We start from the raw sequence: 13,822 nt of genomic DNA on the forward strand, positions 1-13,822 counted from the left end.
CATTGATGAAACAAAAAGCATTTATCAGATGAAAGTAGAAGCACGGCTCACAAGAATAACTGGGATTGTAGTCCTGATGTTTTCTGATTTATTATATTTTTCTCATATGCTAAATTTATAGTACTTAGTTTAAATGTGTGAACTTTATTGAAATTCTCAGTCGTGAGAACAAATTTGCACACATAGCATTTCCATGACTTGCATTCACAGCACTTCATGGACAAATATGACGAAGCACATTCTCCACATTGGCTGTAGAGATGCAAACATACCAAATTGGGCACTGGAGGACTCACACAGACGCTATAAAAAAAACACATTCCGAAAGACAGAACAATTGGAGATCGGAGCACATGCACATACGCATGCACACACACAAACACTTACATACACTTGCACATACACACGCACGTACACAAGCTCATACACATAGACTCGCACATACACATGTACATACACGTATACCTGCATATACACGTGCACATACACATGCACACCGACAAGATTCCAGAGCAATGGCAGCTGGAGAGACTGCCCGCCGGAGAAGGCCAGCCTTGGCGTGCCAGTCTTGGGGACAAGACGGGAATCAACTTATCCAGACGATGACTAACCTGGGGAGGACCTTCCCTTGGACGTGGACCCGTGCCGTGGGAGGGAGCGAGGACGACCGATTCAACCTACATTACCCTTGTGTTGCAAGTATGGTGACGAGCTTGCGTGACGTGTGGGGTGCGCATGCGTGGAGGAGGGAGGGGGCGGATGTTGTTGGAGTGTTGAATGAATGAAAAGGAGGAAGTGAAAAATGGAAGAGGGAAGAGCATGAAAACAATAAAGCGAGGCTACAGGTACACCACTGTCTCCCTGCTGGCGTGTTATTATTGATTGGGAGGACTCCGCTTTTCGACGACGTGCGCCGATCACGATCCCCGGGCAAATCCGGCCTTGGAGACTAATCTCCCCTGCGTCCCCCCCCCCGACCACGGTCAGGAGGAAACCGAGCAGGAACGGATAACACTTGACATAAAAAACTCCTATTAAAACTGAAGCTGGGCTGAAAGATGGTGCGCATTTTTTGACTGTGCTCGCCCGAGTGGAGTTTCTCGTGAGATTAAGAAAAAGCCGCCCAGATATCTGTCTTTGTACTATTTCCTGAACTCCAGAAATGGAAGAAACTAAATATCGGAACTCTCATCAGTTGTTGAGTCTTTATTTGACCCTTTTCTTCTTGAGTACAAAAACCGAACACGCATTGGCGTAAGTTTGGCTTTTAAAAGTTGATTTACTAAATACTTCTCATTTCCACGGTGACTCAACTCCAACAATACTAAAGCTGTTGCTTTATGTTATCCCTATAGAATTTTTGTTTAAAATCCCCCTGGCTCTTCTTTTTGTCTTTTCTATATTATGTACGTATTAATAACTGTTTTTGTTAATGTTAATAAAGTTTTTGGCAAAAAATGTATTAGTAAATATTTATCATGTCACTGATGGTGTAGTGGTACACTCGCCTGAGTTGTGTGCAGGCAGTTCCCACTCAGTGACGGTGTCTATGTCTGCCCTGTGACTGGCTGGCGACCAGTTCAGGGTGTAGTGCGCCTTTCGCCCGTAGTCAGCTGGAATCGGCCCCAGCACCGTCCCGCGACCCTGTTCAGGATAAGCGGTGTGGATAATGACATGATGTGATAAATATTTGTCATCTCATCAATATTTGCACAACAGAGTACTGAGTTTCGAGATCCTCACTATAATAGTTCTCAAAATTATATTTCTTATCCATTTAGCTTAGTTAAGGGATATTTTATTGACAAAATCTAATCTCAATCTACAAAGACAGAAAAACAATTGGTGGTGGGGGTGTCATGTTCCGCGTCGGGCATGACAGGAGTTTTTGTCAGTGTTTACCTGTGCATGCGGGTTTTGTTATTGTTTTTGTCACCTTCTTCCTGCCATGTGCTTCTGTTATTGTTTGGTCAGCTGTGTTAGCGTTTCCCCTCAGCACTCGTCATCACCAGCCACGCACCTGCTTCCCATCTGCTCCCCTAATGACTTGGACTATTTAAACCCTCCAGACCGACAACGCAGTGTCGGGTCATTGTTCCTCCTTGCCGCATTTCCCGTGGGTCTCGCGACCTTGGACTGTCACGACCACGCCCTGTTCCCGTTAATGCTTTGTCATCGTTCCCTGTCCGCCTTGTTCGTTCCCGTCTCGTGTTTGTTCCTTGTCCTCGTTCCAGTTTAGTCTCGTTTGGTTTGCCCTTTTGTTATTTTGGCACCCTGCCACGTGTTTGTCCTTGTGTGACCCTGTCAATAAATTCCCTTAACCCTATCCACCTCCTGCCTCCTCGCCTTTTGGGTCCACCTCCTCCTTGCCGTAAGGCACTCATCACAGGGGGGGCGCGAATCTTTTTCTTCTTGGTAGGGGCGGGCGTGATATAATTGAGAAGCACTACTAGTATATGCAGACATTATATTCATACAATCTTACAGCCCGAGTGAACCACAGCATTGTTGCAAGTTCGGGAGGAGAAACGTAAACGGCTTCTCGGGGCATAGGCGGAAGTGACGTAAGAGCTGACGCGACGCGCAACTATGGCGTTAATTTAGTTATTTTGTTAATTTTTTATCAACCGAATAAAAATATTCTATAAAATATATATTAAAATCGAACAGCCAGGTGTAAAAACAAACGCAGAGGCAAAGAAACATTTGAAAAATACGTGCTTTAGCATGACGTCATTAGCAAGCGCGCAGCTTCCGAAGGCCCGTCCATATGGGCTGATATTTGTGCCACTAGAAACTGAATATTTGAATTGAAGACTGGATATTTGAATTGAAGACTGGATATTTGAATTGAAGAGTCGATATTTGAATAATTAATAATTCAAAAATTCAGTTTTTAATTCAAATATCCAGTCTTCAGTTCAAATATCCAGTCTTCAATTCAAATATTCAGTTTCTAGTGGCACAAATATCAGCCCATAGTATGGTCGTTTTTCAAAGTCGCACAGAAAGGATTTCCTGTTCGACACGAAAGCGGAAGAACAGGACACACCCCGCTGTGATATGATTGGCTGCTGGCTGTGTGGCGCACTGTCACCAACTCACCGACAGATGTCGCCATTTGCGATGCAAATCATTGTTATCTTCTAAACATTGGAAAAACGTAAGATTTGAACCGTATGCACGAGAACAAACATTTTAGTTCCCAAATATGAACTTGAGAGATGTATTGAATTTTACTTTTGTTGCTGGTTTTGTTTTCACATCTGACACCATGTTGTTGGTTGGATAGTATTCCAAATGTATTTCCCTATTATTAACAGTTGACATGATAAAGTGATACTTTATGTCAACATATTTGCACCTTTGCCTTTTTCCAGGCTTTTTCGACAAGTTGCGATGTGGTTGTAAATTTTAAATTAAAATATGTCACTCTTTTATTACTTAACTGTTATTGTGTTAGAAAATAATTTCGGTATTTATTTAAGTACTTTAATATTTCATTATTCGTTTCAGTATTCATTAAACTACAATAATTCACTATTAATTTCAAGATTCATTGAACTGCTTTAGGATTCATTTAGTATTCAATGTTTAATCGTTACAGAATTTCCTTTTTAAATTTTTGTTTCATCATTTTGTCCAATCTTAATCTCTTGGAAAATTATTAGCAAGCACCAACACAAGGTTTTTAAAGATAAAGATAAAGATGTCCTTTATTAGTCCCACAATGGGGAAATTTGAGGTGTTACAGCAGCAAAGAAATAGATCACACAGAGGCGGCGGCGTAATGTCGCCGTTAATGTATAACATTAGCAGCAGACATTCATAAAAAACATGCAAATATACACTGTATATACGTAAATACACAATCCCCATGTATATATACACACTTACATCCCACAACATATACAAGCGTAAGGAAACACTCCGAATGTCTGTCCATGGTAAAGGAAATTAATAAAAATACTGCAAAGATAAGACGACTGCAATGGTAATTGAAGGATTGTATTATGATTGCTGGCATTATTTTAAACACTTATACAGGACAGAAGGTCAATAATTAAAGTTAGCAGGTTCATATTTACGGAATATGTTAAACATTGATGAAACAAAAAGCATTTATCAAATGGAACTAGAAGCACTGGTCACAAGAATAATAACTGGGATTGTAGTCCTGATGTTTTCTGATTTATTATATTTTTCTCATATGCTAAATTTATAGTACTTAGTTTAAATGTGTGAACTTTATTGAAATTTTGGGTAGTGAGAACAAATTTGCACACATAGCATTTCCATGACTTGCATTCACATTCACAGCACTTCATAGACAAAGACGACGAAGCACATTCTCCACATTGGCTGTAGAGATGCAAACATACCAAATTGGGCACTGGAGGACTCACACAGACGCTATCGCAAAAAACACATTCCGAAAGACAGAACAATTGGAGATCAGAGCACATGCTCATACACAGGCACACATGCACACCGACAAGATTACTGTCAAGGCCCTCGGCTGGAAAGCGGTGGAGAGCGGACCCTTAAGCGCAGACACAGGAGGTAGAGTTGACAGGGTGTTTATTGAAAGCCGTCAAGCAACACACAATAATCGCTTTGGGTTAGAATCTATGAATTTGGGACCGCAAGGGTCCTAGGGTTACAACCGCCGGGAAGGCGAAACGAAAAACGCTGGGTGACCGAGTCACTCCAGGAAACAAATAACGAGGGAACAGAAAACGCTTGCAACGCAAGGAACCGAAAACACAATGCTTACCACGAAAGGGTGAAGACAAATCCAATTAGAACGAGAACTTAAAGCGAGCCGTAAATAGCTGAGAGGAAACAAAACACAAATACGCGAACAACAGAACGAGATCCAATCACGAGACAATCAATCTATGAACAGGAGCAAGAGCATGAGCAACGCAGGATAATAATCCGACGCGGGTATGTCCGTGTCGGCTGCTTAAATAGAGAGTCATTAGCGTCTTAATGACGCGCAGCTGAGGCAGTCGGGAGCGCGTCCCGCTCGTGGCCTCTTCCCGGAGTGGAGCCGCCGGGCCACGCAAATGCCCGCCGGAGAAGGCCAGCCTTGGCGTGCCAGTCTTGGAGACCTGACGGGAATCAACTTATCCAGACGATGACTAACCTGGGGAGGACCATCCCTTGGACGTGGACCCGTGCCGTGGGAGGGAGCGAGGACGACGGATTCAACCTACATTACCTTTGACATAAAAAAAACTCCTATAAAAACTGAAGCTGGGCTGAAAGATGGGGCGCATTTTTCGACTGTGCTCGCCCGAGTGCAGTTTTCTCGTGAGATTATATTATTATTTGTCCAGCCGTGGTGTCATAAATGATGGTATTTTAATGGGGATTTATTCAAGTAGGACGAAGTAGGAAGGTTCAGGTGTGAAATGCACTGAAGTAACTTAAAAATTAACAGTAAAAAAATTACGATTGTTTAAGAATGTGCAAGAAAGAACTCAATCTGATCGAAATGTTGTGCTTTGACAAATGTTGAAAATTATTATATTTTCCAGGAGGTATTTATTTCTTTGTTGTTTATTCATTATATTCTGGACTTATTTCTATATTTGAGTATTGTTTTTCTTTCAATATGTAGTATATTTTGTCTTTGAAGTGTGGGTCCTTGCTGCCTTCCGGAGAGGCAGCCGAGCAAGGCTGGATTGGTGATGGAAACGAACAAAAGAAAGAAGAAAGATTTTATTCTCGTCACATGCTGATGTCAAAAGAAGTCTCCCCAAAATCGTGTGCGTGTGTGCGCTCCGCACACGTGCGAGACCCCTCTCAGACATTCCCTTCTTATAGGGAAGGCCCAAATAGGACATGAATATCTAATTTTCCCTTGTTGCATATGCATTCCCATCCCGCTCGTCTTTGGGATTTCCCTCCAAAAGTCCCCCAGAGGGAGAGCAGGTGCGTCTCCCCGTTGATACGACCAGTCTACTCGTGACCACCTTAAATTACTCTCATACCCTGGAAGGTCACTGACCTGGCGAGAGAATTGCCCCCACCATAAACAATGCTCAGGCCTATTTTCTCTCAGGGCAGTATCTGGTTACATCGGAACTTCAGAACCAAGACTGGTCACTCCTGTGAGCTTCAGTCCCTTCATAGTTTCATAAAGAGAATTACTTCCCATATCTAAATTAGGCCATTTAAAAATACACGACTTTTTTTTTTCATTTATTTCAATTCATATTTAAGATTGCTTCTATAATAATACAATATTTATTAAATTATTTTATTATGTAAAATTATCAACAATTTAAACCTTTTTATTTCACACTTGAATATTTCTTAACATATTTGTTCATTTGAATTTGGATGCAATTTAAATTATTCCATCCATCCAGCCATTTTCTGCCGCTCATCCAGGGTCGGGTTATTGAATTAATTTTTTTAGTATTTTTTACAATTCAAAATTTATTTCAAGATCAGGACTCTTCTCAATGAGTTCAATATTTCTAAAATGTTTCTATATTTGTTATTAATTGAATTAAGTCTGTATGTGGTTTCCAATTTTAATATTTCCCTATTTCATTATATAACTAATCCAATGTATACAAATATAATATAGCATGAAAAAAAATATTTGGTAGATTTGACAAAATGAGTTTTTCCAAAGTGAGATTCTGCTTAGCAACAGACCCCAAACGCTTGATAGAGCTCAACCTAGAAAGTGGTTTTAGCTAGTCAGAAATTTATTTAGAAAGCGAAATATTAAATGTATGTGAGGGGATATTTGAAGGGTTTGAATTTTGTTCAATGGACCATACATATACGAGCCAGCCTAACACAGCGAGAAAACCAGCGCTGACTCCAGTCGCCATCAAGTTGCCAACTCCTGACATTCCAAAACCTTTGAGAGAAACTGAGACGATTTGCGTTTCTCGGTCTGGTTTTTTTTATCGTTCAACTTCTTGTTCAGTTTTTCACCTTTTCACACAGCGTAATGAAGGCCAGTTGAGCAAGTGGAACAAGTGATTTTATTGATAATTGTGGAAGGCACCGATTTCATAAGCACCGCTTCTTCTCACACCTTTTCCATTAAGTACGATTAAAAAGACAACTGAAAAGCATAACGTTAACAAATGTTGTTCTAGGCAAAGGCAATTAATTTTATTTATAATGTTTGATGTGAACACACAAAAAAACTCATCCTCACTCAGACACAATGGTCCTTCTGGCACCTATCACATTGGCTTTGTGTCAATAAAAGATCTTTGCAAAATTCAATTTTATCATATTTTATTGAAAATCACATTCACATCTTACCACAAAGAGTCAGTTCCTTCAGTTTTTTTTTTGTCCATTTTTTAAGCTCCAAGGATTGCTGCAATTCTCGCCAGCACAATTGTGTCTCTCAGCACCCGTTTTAGAAAAGAATTTTTTAGCACAAACGCTGCAACTGAATGGCTTGTCTCCACTGTGCGTTCTTGTGTGGTATCGTAAATGTGACTCTTCAGAGAAGCATTTCCCACAAACTGAGCAGGAAAAAGGTTTTTCACCACTGTGTGTTCTTGTGTGACTTGTTAAATATGATTTTAGAGAAAAGCTTTTACCACAAACCAAACAGGAAAATGGTTTTTCTCCAGTGTGTGATCTTGTGTGATTTATTAAATCAGACTTTCGAGAGCAACTCTTGCCACAAACTGAGCAGGAAAAAGGGTGTTCTCCACTGTGATTTCTTGTGTGTTCTGTTAAACTTGCCTTTCGAGAGAAGCATTTTCCACAAACTGAGCATGAAAAAGGGTTTTCTCCAGTGTGTAATCGAGTATGTGTTTTTAAATTCCACTTAAAAGAAAAGCTTTTGCCACAAACTGAGCAAGAAAAATGGTTTTCTCCAGTGTGTGTTCTTGAGTGAATTATTAAATGAGACCTTCGAGAGAAACTCTTGCCACAAACTGAGCAGGAAAAAGGTTTTTCTCCACTGTGTGTTCTTGCGTGGCTTGTTAAATGTGTCTTTTGAGAGAAGCTTTTTCCACAAACTGAGCATGAAAAAGGTTTTTCTCCAGTGTGTGTTCTTGTGTGATTTGTTAAAAATGACTTTACATTAAAGCTTTTTCCACAAACTGAGCATGAAAAAGGTTTTTCTCCAGTGTGTGTTCTTGTGAGACTTGTTAAACTTGAATTTTGAGAGAAGCATTTTCCACAAACTGAGCAGGAAAAAGATTTTTCAACACTGTGTCTTCTTGTGTGGATTTTTAATTGAAACTTTTGAGAGAAACTCTTGCCACAAACTGAGCAGGAAAAAGGTTTTTCTCCATTGTGCGTTCTTGTGTGGATTGTTAAAACAAACTTTTGAGAGAAGCTTTTGCCACAAACTGAACAGGAAAAAGGTTTTTCACCACTGTGCTTTCTTGTGTGACTTGTTAAATTTGATTTTTGAGAAAAGCTTTTACCACAAACCAAGCAGGAACATTGTTTTTCTCCAGTGTGTGTTCTTGTGTGGCTTGTTAAATTTTCCTTACGAGCGAAGCATTTTCCACAAACTGAGCAAGAAAAAGATCTTTCACCACTGTGTGTTCTTGTGTGAATTATTAAATGAGACCTTTGAGAGAAACTCTTGCCACAAACTGAGCAGGAAAAAGGTTTTTCTCCACTGTGCATTCTTGTGTGGTATGTTAAACCTGAATTTTGAAAGAAACTCTTGCCACAAACTGAGCAGGAAAAAGGTTTTTCTCCAGTGTGTATACTTTTGTGGTATGTTAAACCTGAATTTTGAGAGAAACTCTTGCCACAAACGGAGCAGGAAAAAGGTTTTTCTCCACTGTGTATTCTTTTGTGGTATGTTAAACCTGAATTTTGAGAGAAACTCTTGCCACAAACTGAGCAGGAAAAAGGTTTTTCTCCACTGTGTATTCTTTTGTGGCATGTTAAACCTGAATTTTGAGAGAAACCTTTTCCGCAAACTGAGCAGGAAAAATGTTTTTCTCCACTGTGGGTTCCTGTGTGCCTTACTAAATGAGACTTTCGAGAGAAGCTTTTGCCACAAACCAAGCAGGAAAAAGGTTTTTCACCACTGTGTGTTTTTCTGTGCCCTTTTAAAGACAGCTTTGAAGTGAATGAGTCAGTGTGACATGCCCTTTCACCGTTGGCTTGCCCATCATCATCATCATCATCATCATGAGCGTGTGATAATGTGTCCTCATTATGTGCTTGTGATGGTCCCCAGTGGTCTTCATCATCTTCTGTTGACACGTGATGACTTGAGCTGCTGCTTGTAGGCTCCGCCCCTCTGTTGTCCTCACTCTCATCCTTGTTTTCATCTTCAGTCTTTATAGGGACAACGTTCACTGGTGACTTGTTGATCTCCGCCTCCTCCTCCTCCTTTTTGATGTGAGTCAAATCTGGCTCCTCTTTCACAGAACGGAGATCATTTTGTCTGACGTCTGCAGGACACAAAAAGACAAATTTGGTTTGGTCAAGTCAAAGGTCAGGCGGCGACTTTGTCTTATATTGTTTCTACCGTGCTACCTTGACTTGTGCCTGCCGCATACGGAGCAATGCGTGCGACCCCTATTTAGAATTAGAATTAGAAATCCCTTTATTGTCATTGTACTCAAGTGTGCAACGAGATTAGAGAGCTCCCCTCTCCAGTGCAATACAACAATAATACAGACAAATATATAAATTGGATAAATAAGAGAGTGCAATGGAAAATAATACTGAATAGGGTATATAAAAAAACACATCACGATGCTGTTCTGCAAGGTAAGGGTGGTCTCGTGTGTGCGTGTGAGAGTTCAGAATAGAGATGGCTGTCTGAAAGTAACTGTTTCTCAGTCTATTGGTCCTCGATTTGATGCATCTGTAGCGCCTGCCAGAGGGCATCAGGTCGAACAGGTGTGAGTTTGGGTGGGTATTGTCTTTGACGATGTTGAGAGCCCTTCTGAGGCACCGGGCGGTGTAGATGTCCGACAGCGAGGGGAGAAGGCAGCCAATAATCCTTTGCGCTGTTTTGACTGTCCTGTGGAGCCTCACTCTGTCCGCCTCAGTGCAGCTGCTGTACCAGGTGGAGACACAGTAGGTCAGCAGGCTTTCGATGGACAAGTGGTCGAAGGTCAGCAACAGCTTCTTGTCCAGGTTGAATTTCCTGAGGACCCTCAGGAAGTGCAGACGCTGGTGGACCTTCTTTACCACTGCTGTGGTGTTGTGTTTCCAGGAGAGGTCATCGGAGCTCTGTACTCCCAGGAACTTGAACGTGTGGACCCTCTCCACACATTCGCCTCTGATGTAGAGGACGTGTGGCACAGTCTTATTCCTCCTAAAGTCGATGACGATCTCCTTTGTTTTTGAAATGTTAAGTTGCAGTCTGTTGTCCTCACACCAAGCCGTTAGTCTCTGGACCTCCTCCCTCCTGCCTCGTCACCTTTCGAGATCAGACCGACCACTGTCATGTCGTCGGCAAATTTGACGATGGTGTTGTTGCCGTGGGCCGGGCTGCAGTCGTAGGTGTAGAGGGCGTATAGGAGAGGACTCAGCACGCATCCTTGAGGGGAACCGGTGCTCAGCGTTCGGGTGGAGGACATGTAGGGGCCGAGTAACACAATCTGGGGTCTGTTGGTCAGAAAGTCCTTAATCCAGATGCGTGTGAGGGCAGGGAGACCGAGAATGTCCAGTTTGGAGATGAGGATGTCTGGTATTATCCTGTTGAATGTCGAGCTGTAGTCCACAAAGAGCATCCTGGCATAGCTCTGCTGTTGTTCCAGGTGGCCCAGCACACATGCAGAGCAGTGTCGATGGCGTCCTCAGTGGATCTGTTAGCCCGGTATGCAAACTGGTAGGGGTCCAGAGTGGGAGGAAGGCAGTCCCTGATGTGCTGGAGAACCAGCCTCTCGAAGCACTTCATGACGACTGGCGTGAGAGCAACAGGGCGGTCGTCATTCTGGTGGATTGTGGGTGACTTTTTGGGGCCAGGAATAATGGTGGAAGTTTTCAAGCAGGAGGGGATGACTGCATGAGCCAGGGAGCGGTTGAAGATCCTGCAAAAAACATGTGATAGTTGGCGGGCACATGCTCTGAGGAATTTGCCTGGTATTCCGTCGGGTCCAGTAGCTTTCCTGGGGTTAATAGCCAGGAGTGCACGCCTCACATCGTGTTCCTCTATGGTGAGTGAGGGGGAGTTGAGGCATGGAGTGCGGGAGTGTGACGGTTGGAGTGAGTCAAAGCGAGCAAAGAAGGGGTATAGCTCCTCCGCCAGCAACGTACTCAGGTCTACAGACGTTATGCTACTGGCTCGGCAGTTGGTGATGCTCCGTAGACCCTGCCACACCTCCTGTGGTCTGTTGCTGGCAAGGTGGGACTCCAGCCTCCCTTGTAGTCTGTTTTGGCTCGCTTAATGCCTTTTTTCAGGTCAGCACAGGCCACACTGTACATGTCTCTGTCACCTGACCTGAAGGCAGTGTCACGGGCCGTGAGGAGTGATCGAACCTGGCTGGACATCCAGGGTTTCGTGTTCGGGAAAGTCCGAAGGGTCCTGTTTAGAAACTTCTCTGACAGTTCCGAAATATGAACTTGACAAACGTCTTCAACTTAACTTTTATTGCCGATTTTGTTAAAACATCTGCCACCATGTTGTCGGTTGGACAGTATTTCACACAGATTATCCTGTACCGCAGGCGTGGGCAAACTACGGCCCGGGGGCCACATGCGGCGTTTTGATCAGGCTCGCTGAACTTGAAAAAAAATTAAATGAATAAACCTTGTTCATGTTTTATTTTCAAAATACTGTGTTTTTTCAAAGACATATATATTGTTATAATGCTTTTTTTTCACTTTCATTTAAAATTAAATGTATTTTTTTTTCTCAGATGAGGTGAGGGTACCAAAACACTTTATCCATCTGCTCCTGGTCCGGCCCGTCTGTCAAATTTTTAGAACCCATTGTGGCCCGCCAATCAAAATGTTTTCCCATCCCTGCTGTAAAGGATCACAGGAACCTATCCCAGGTGTCTATGGGCGAAAGGCGCACAACTCCCTGAACTGGTCGCCAGCCAGGAACAAGGCAGACATAGACACTGTCACTGAGTGAGAACCGAACCCATGCTGCCCGCACACAAATCAGGCGACTGTACCACTACACCATCAGTGACTATCCCAAATCTATTTTCCCATTATTAACAGCTGACGTGATAAAGTGATACTTTATGTCAAGTTTGCACCTTTGCCTTTTTATAGGCTTTTTCGACAGTGCCTTGATTGTCCGAAAAAACAATAGGTTGCTCTTTATTTTTTGCATGTGATGTTTTCTTTCTCCCAAGGGGATATTTCACATGGATTGAGTTGTTAAGTAACTAAAAAAGTAAAAGAAAAAAAATAATGAAGATTCTTTAAGAATATGCAAGAAAGAAATCTTTCAGATCAAAATTTCACGTTGTGGTTTGACAAATGTTGATAAATTATATTTTCGATGAGGTTTTTGTTTGTTGTTTATTCATTTAATTGTATACTCACTTCAATATTTAAGTATTTTTTCTTTCACAGTTTATTTTACCTCTTTCAGTATTTAATTCGATTTTCATGTAATTATTTAAGCTTGCTTATGTATTACTGCAATATGTATCCAAATGTTTTTATATATTTATATATTTAAAGATAAAGATGTCCTTTATTAGTCGCACAATGGGGAAATTTGAGGTGTTACAGCAGCAAAGATATAGATCACACAGAGTCGGCGGTGTAATGTAGCCATTAATGTATTACATTAGCAGCAGACATTCATAAAACGCATGCAAATATACACAGTATAAACGTATAGAAGTGTAAGGAAACACTCCTAATGCCTGTCCATTATACAGAGGGGGAAAACACTGTAATGATAAAAACTACTGAATGATTGGAAATACTGCAATGATAAAAATATTGCAATGATATATTTAATATTTTTAAATACTTTTGATTTCAATCTTGAATATTTGTCTTCATATTTGTTCATTTAAATATGTGTGGAATTATTTTATTTATTTTTTGAATTAATAATTAAAATTTGATTATTTTTTTATCTTTCAAAATTTGGAGCCTTTAATCTGTCCAATTTTTAGTTAATAATTCTATATTTATTTTTAATTTAATTAACTCTGTGAATGGTTGTGGATTTTAAATTGAAATTTTTCACTATTTTATTATTTAAATGTTAGAGTGTTATTTATCTCAGTGTTTATTTAATTACTTAAATATTTCATTATTCATGAAACTATGGTAATTCACTTTTCCAATTCAGACAGCAGCAGCAACAAACTGCGTGATGCGGATAATCTCCTCCGTGGTGACAAATAAACGCTGACTCCAGTCGCCATCAAGTTTCCAACTCCTGACATTCCAAAACCTTTGAGAGAAACTGAGACTGCTTGCGTTGCTCTTTCTTGTTCTTTTTCGAGTTCAAATTCTAGTTCAGTTTTTCACCTTTTCACAGCGTAATGAAGGCCAGTTGAGCAAGTGGAACAAGTGATTTTATTGATGATTGTGGAACACACCGATTTCATAAGCACAGTTTCTTCTGACGCCTGTTCCATTAAGTACGATTAAAAAGACAACTGAAAAGCATAATATTAACAAATGTTATTCCTGGCAAAGGCAATTATTTTTATTTACATGTTTGATGTAAACACACAAAAAAACTCATCATCACTCAGACACATTGCTTCTTCTGGCACGGAACACATTGGCTAAATGTCAATAAAAAAGCTTTGCAAAATTCAATATATCATATTTTATTCAAAATCACATTTACATCTTACCACAAAGAGTCAGTTTCTTCAGTTTTTTTGTAGTCTATCTTTAAAGCTTCAAG

The 13,822-nt window shown here is 40.9% G+C and overlaps 1 protein-coding gene across 1 annotated transcript in view; it reads right to left on the bottom strand.

The window, feature by feature from the left end:
* The window catches only part of LOC148342117 (uncharacterized), a 63,910-nt gene that overhangs the window by 22,292 nt on the left and 27,796 nt on the right, over positions 1 to 13,822 (bottom strand). Inside the window, exons 4-5 of the mRNA XM_088288067.1 lie at positions 8,268 to 9,013; positions 7,516 to 8,186 (exon numbers count right to left, since the gene is read on the bottom strand). Of these exons, the coding sequence (XP_088144193.1) occupies positions 7,516 to 8,186; positions 8,268 to 9,013 (1,417 nt within the window). The remainder of the gene's footprint in view (positions 1 to 7,515; positions 8,187 to 8,267; positions 9,014 to 13,822) is intronic.

Source organism: Idiotropiscis lumnitzeri, chromosome 2 (genome assembly GCF_059441095.1).
Source record: "Idiotropiscis lumnitzeri isolate Australia: NSW breed Sydney's pygmy pipehorse chromosome 2, RoL_Ilum_1.0, whole genome shotgun sequence".
Lineage (NCBI taxonomy): Eukaryota > Metazoa > Chordata > Actinopteri > Syngnathiformes > Syngnathidae > Idiotropiscis > Idiotropiscis lumnitzeri.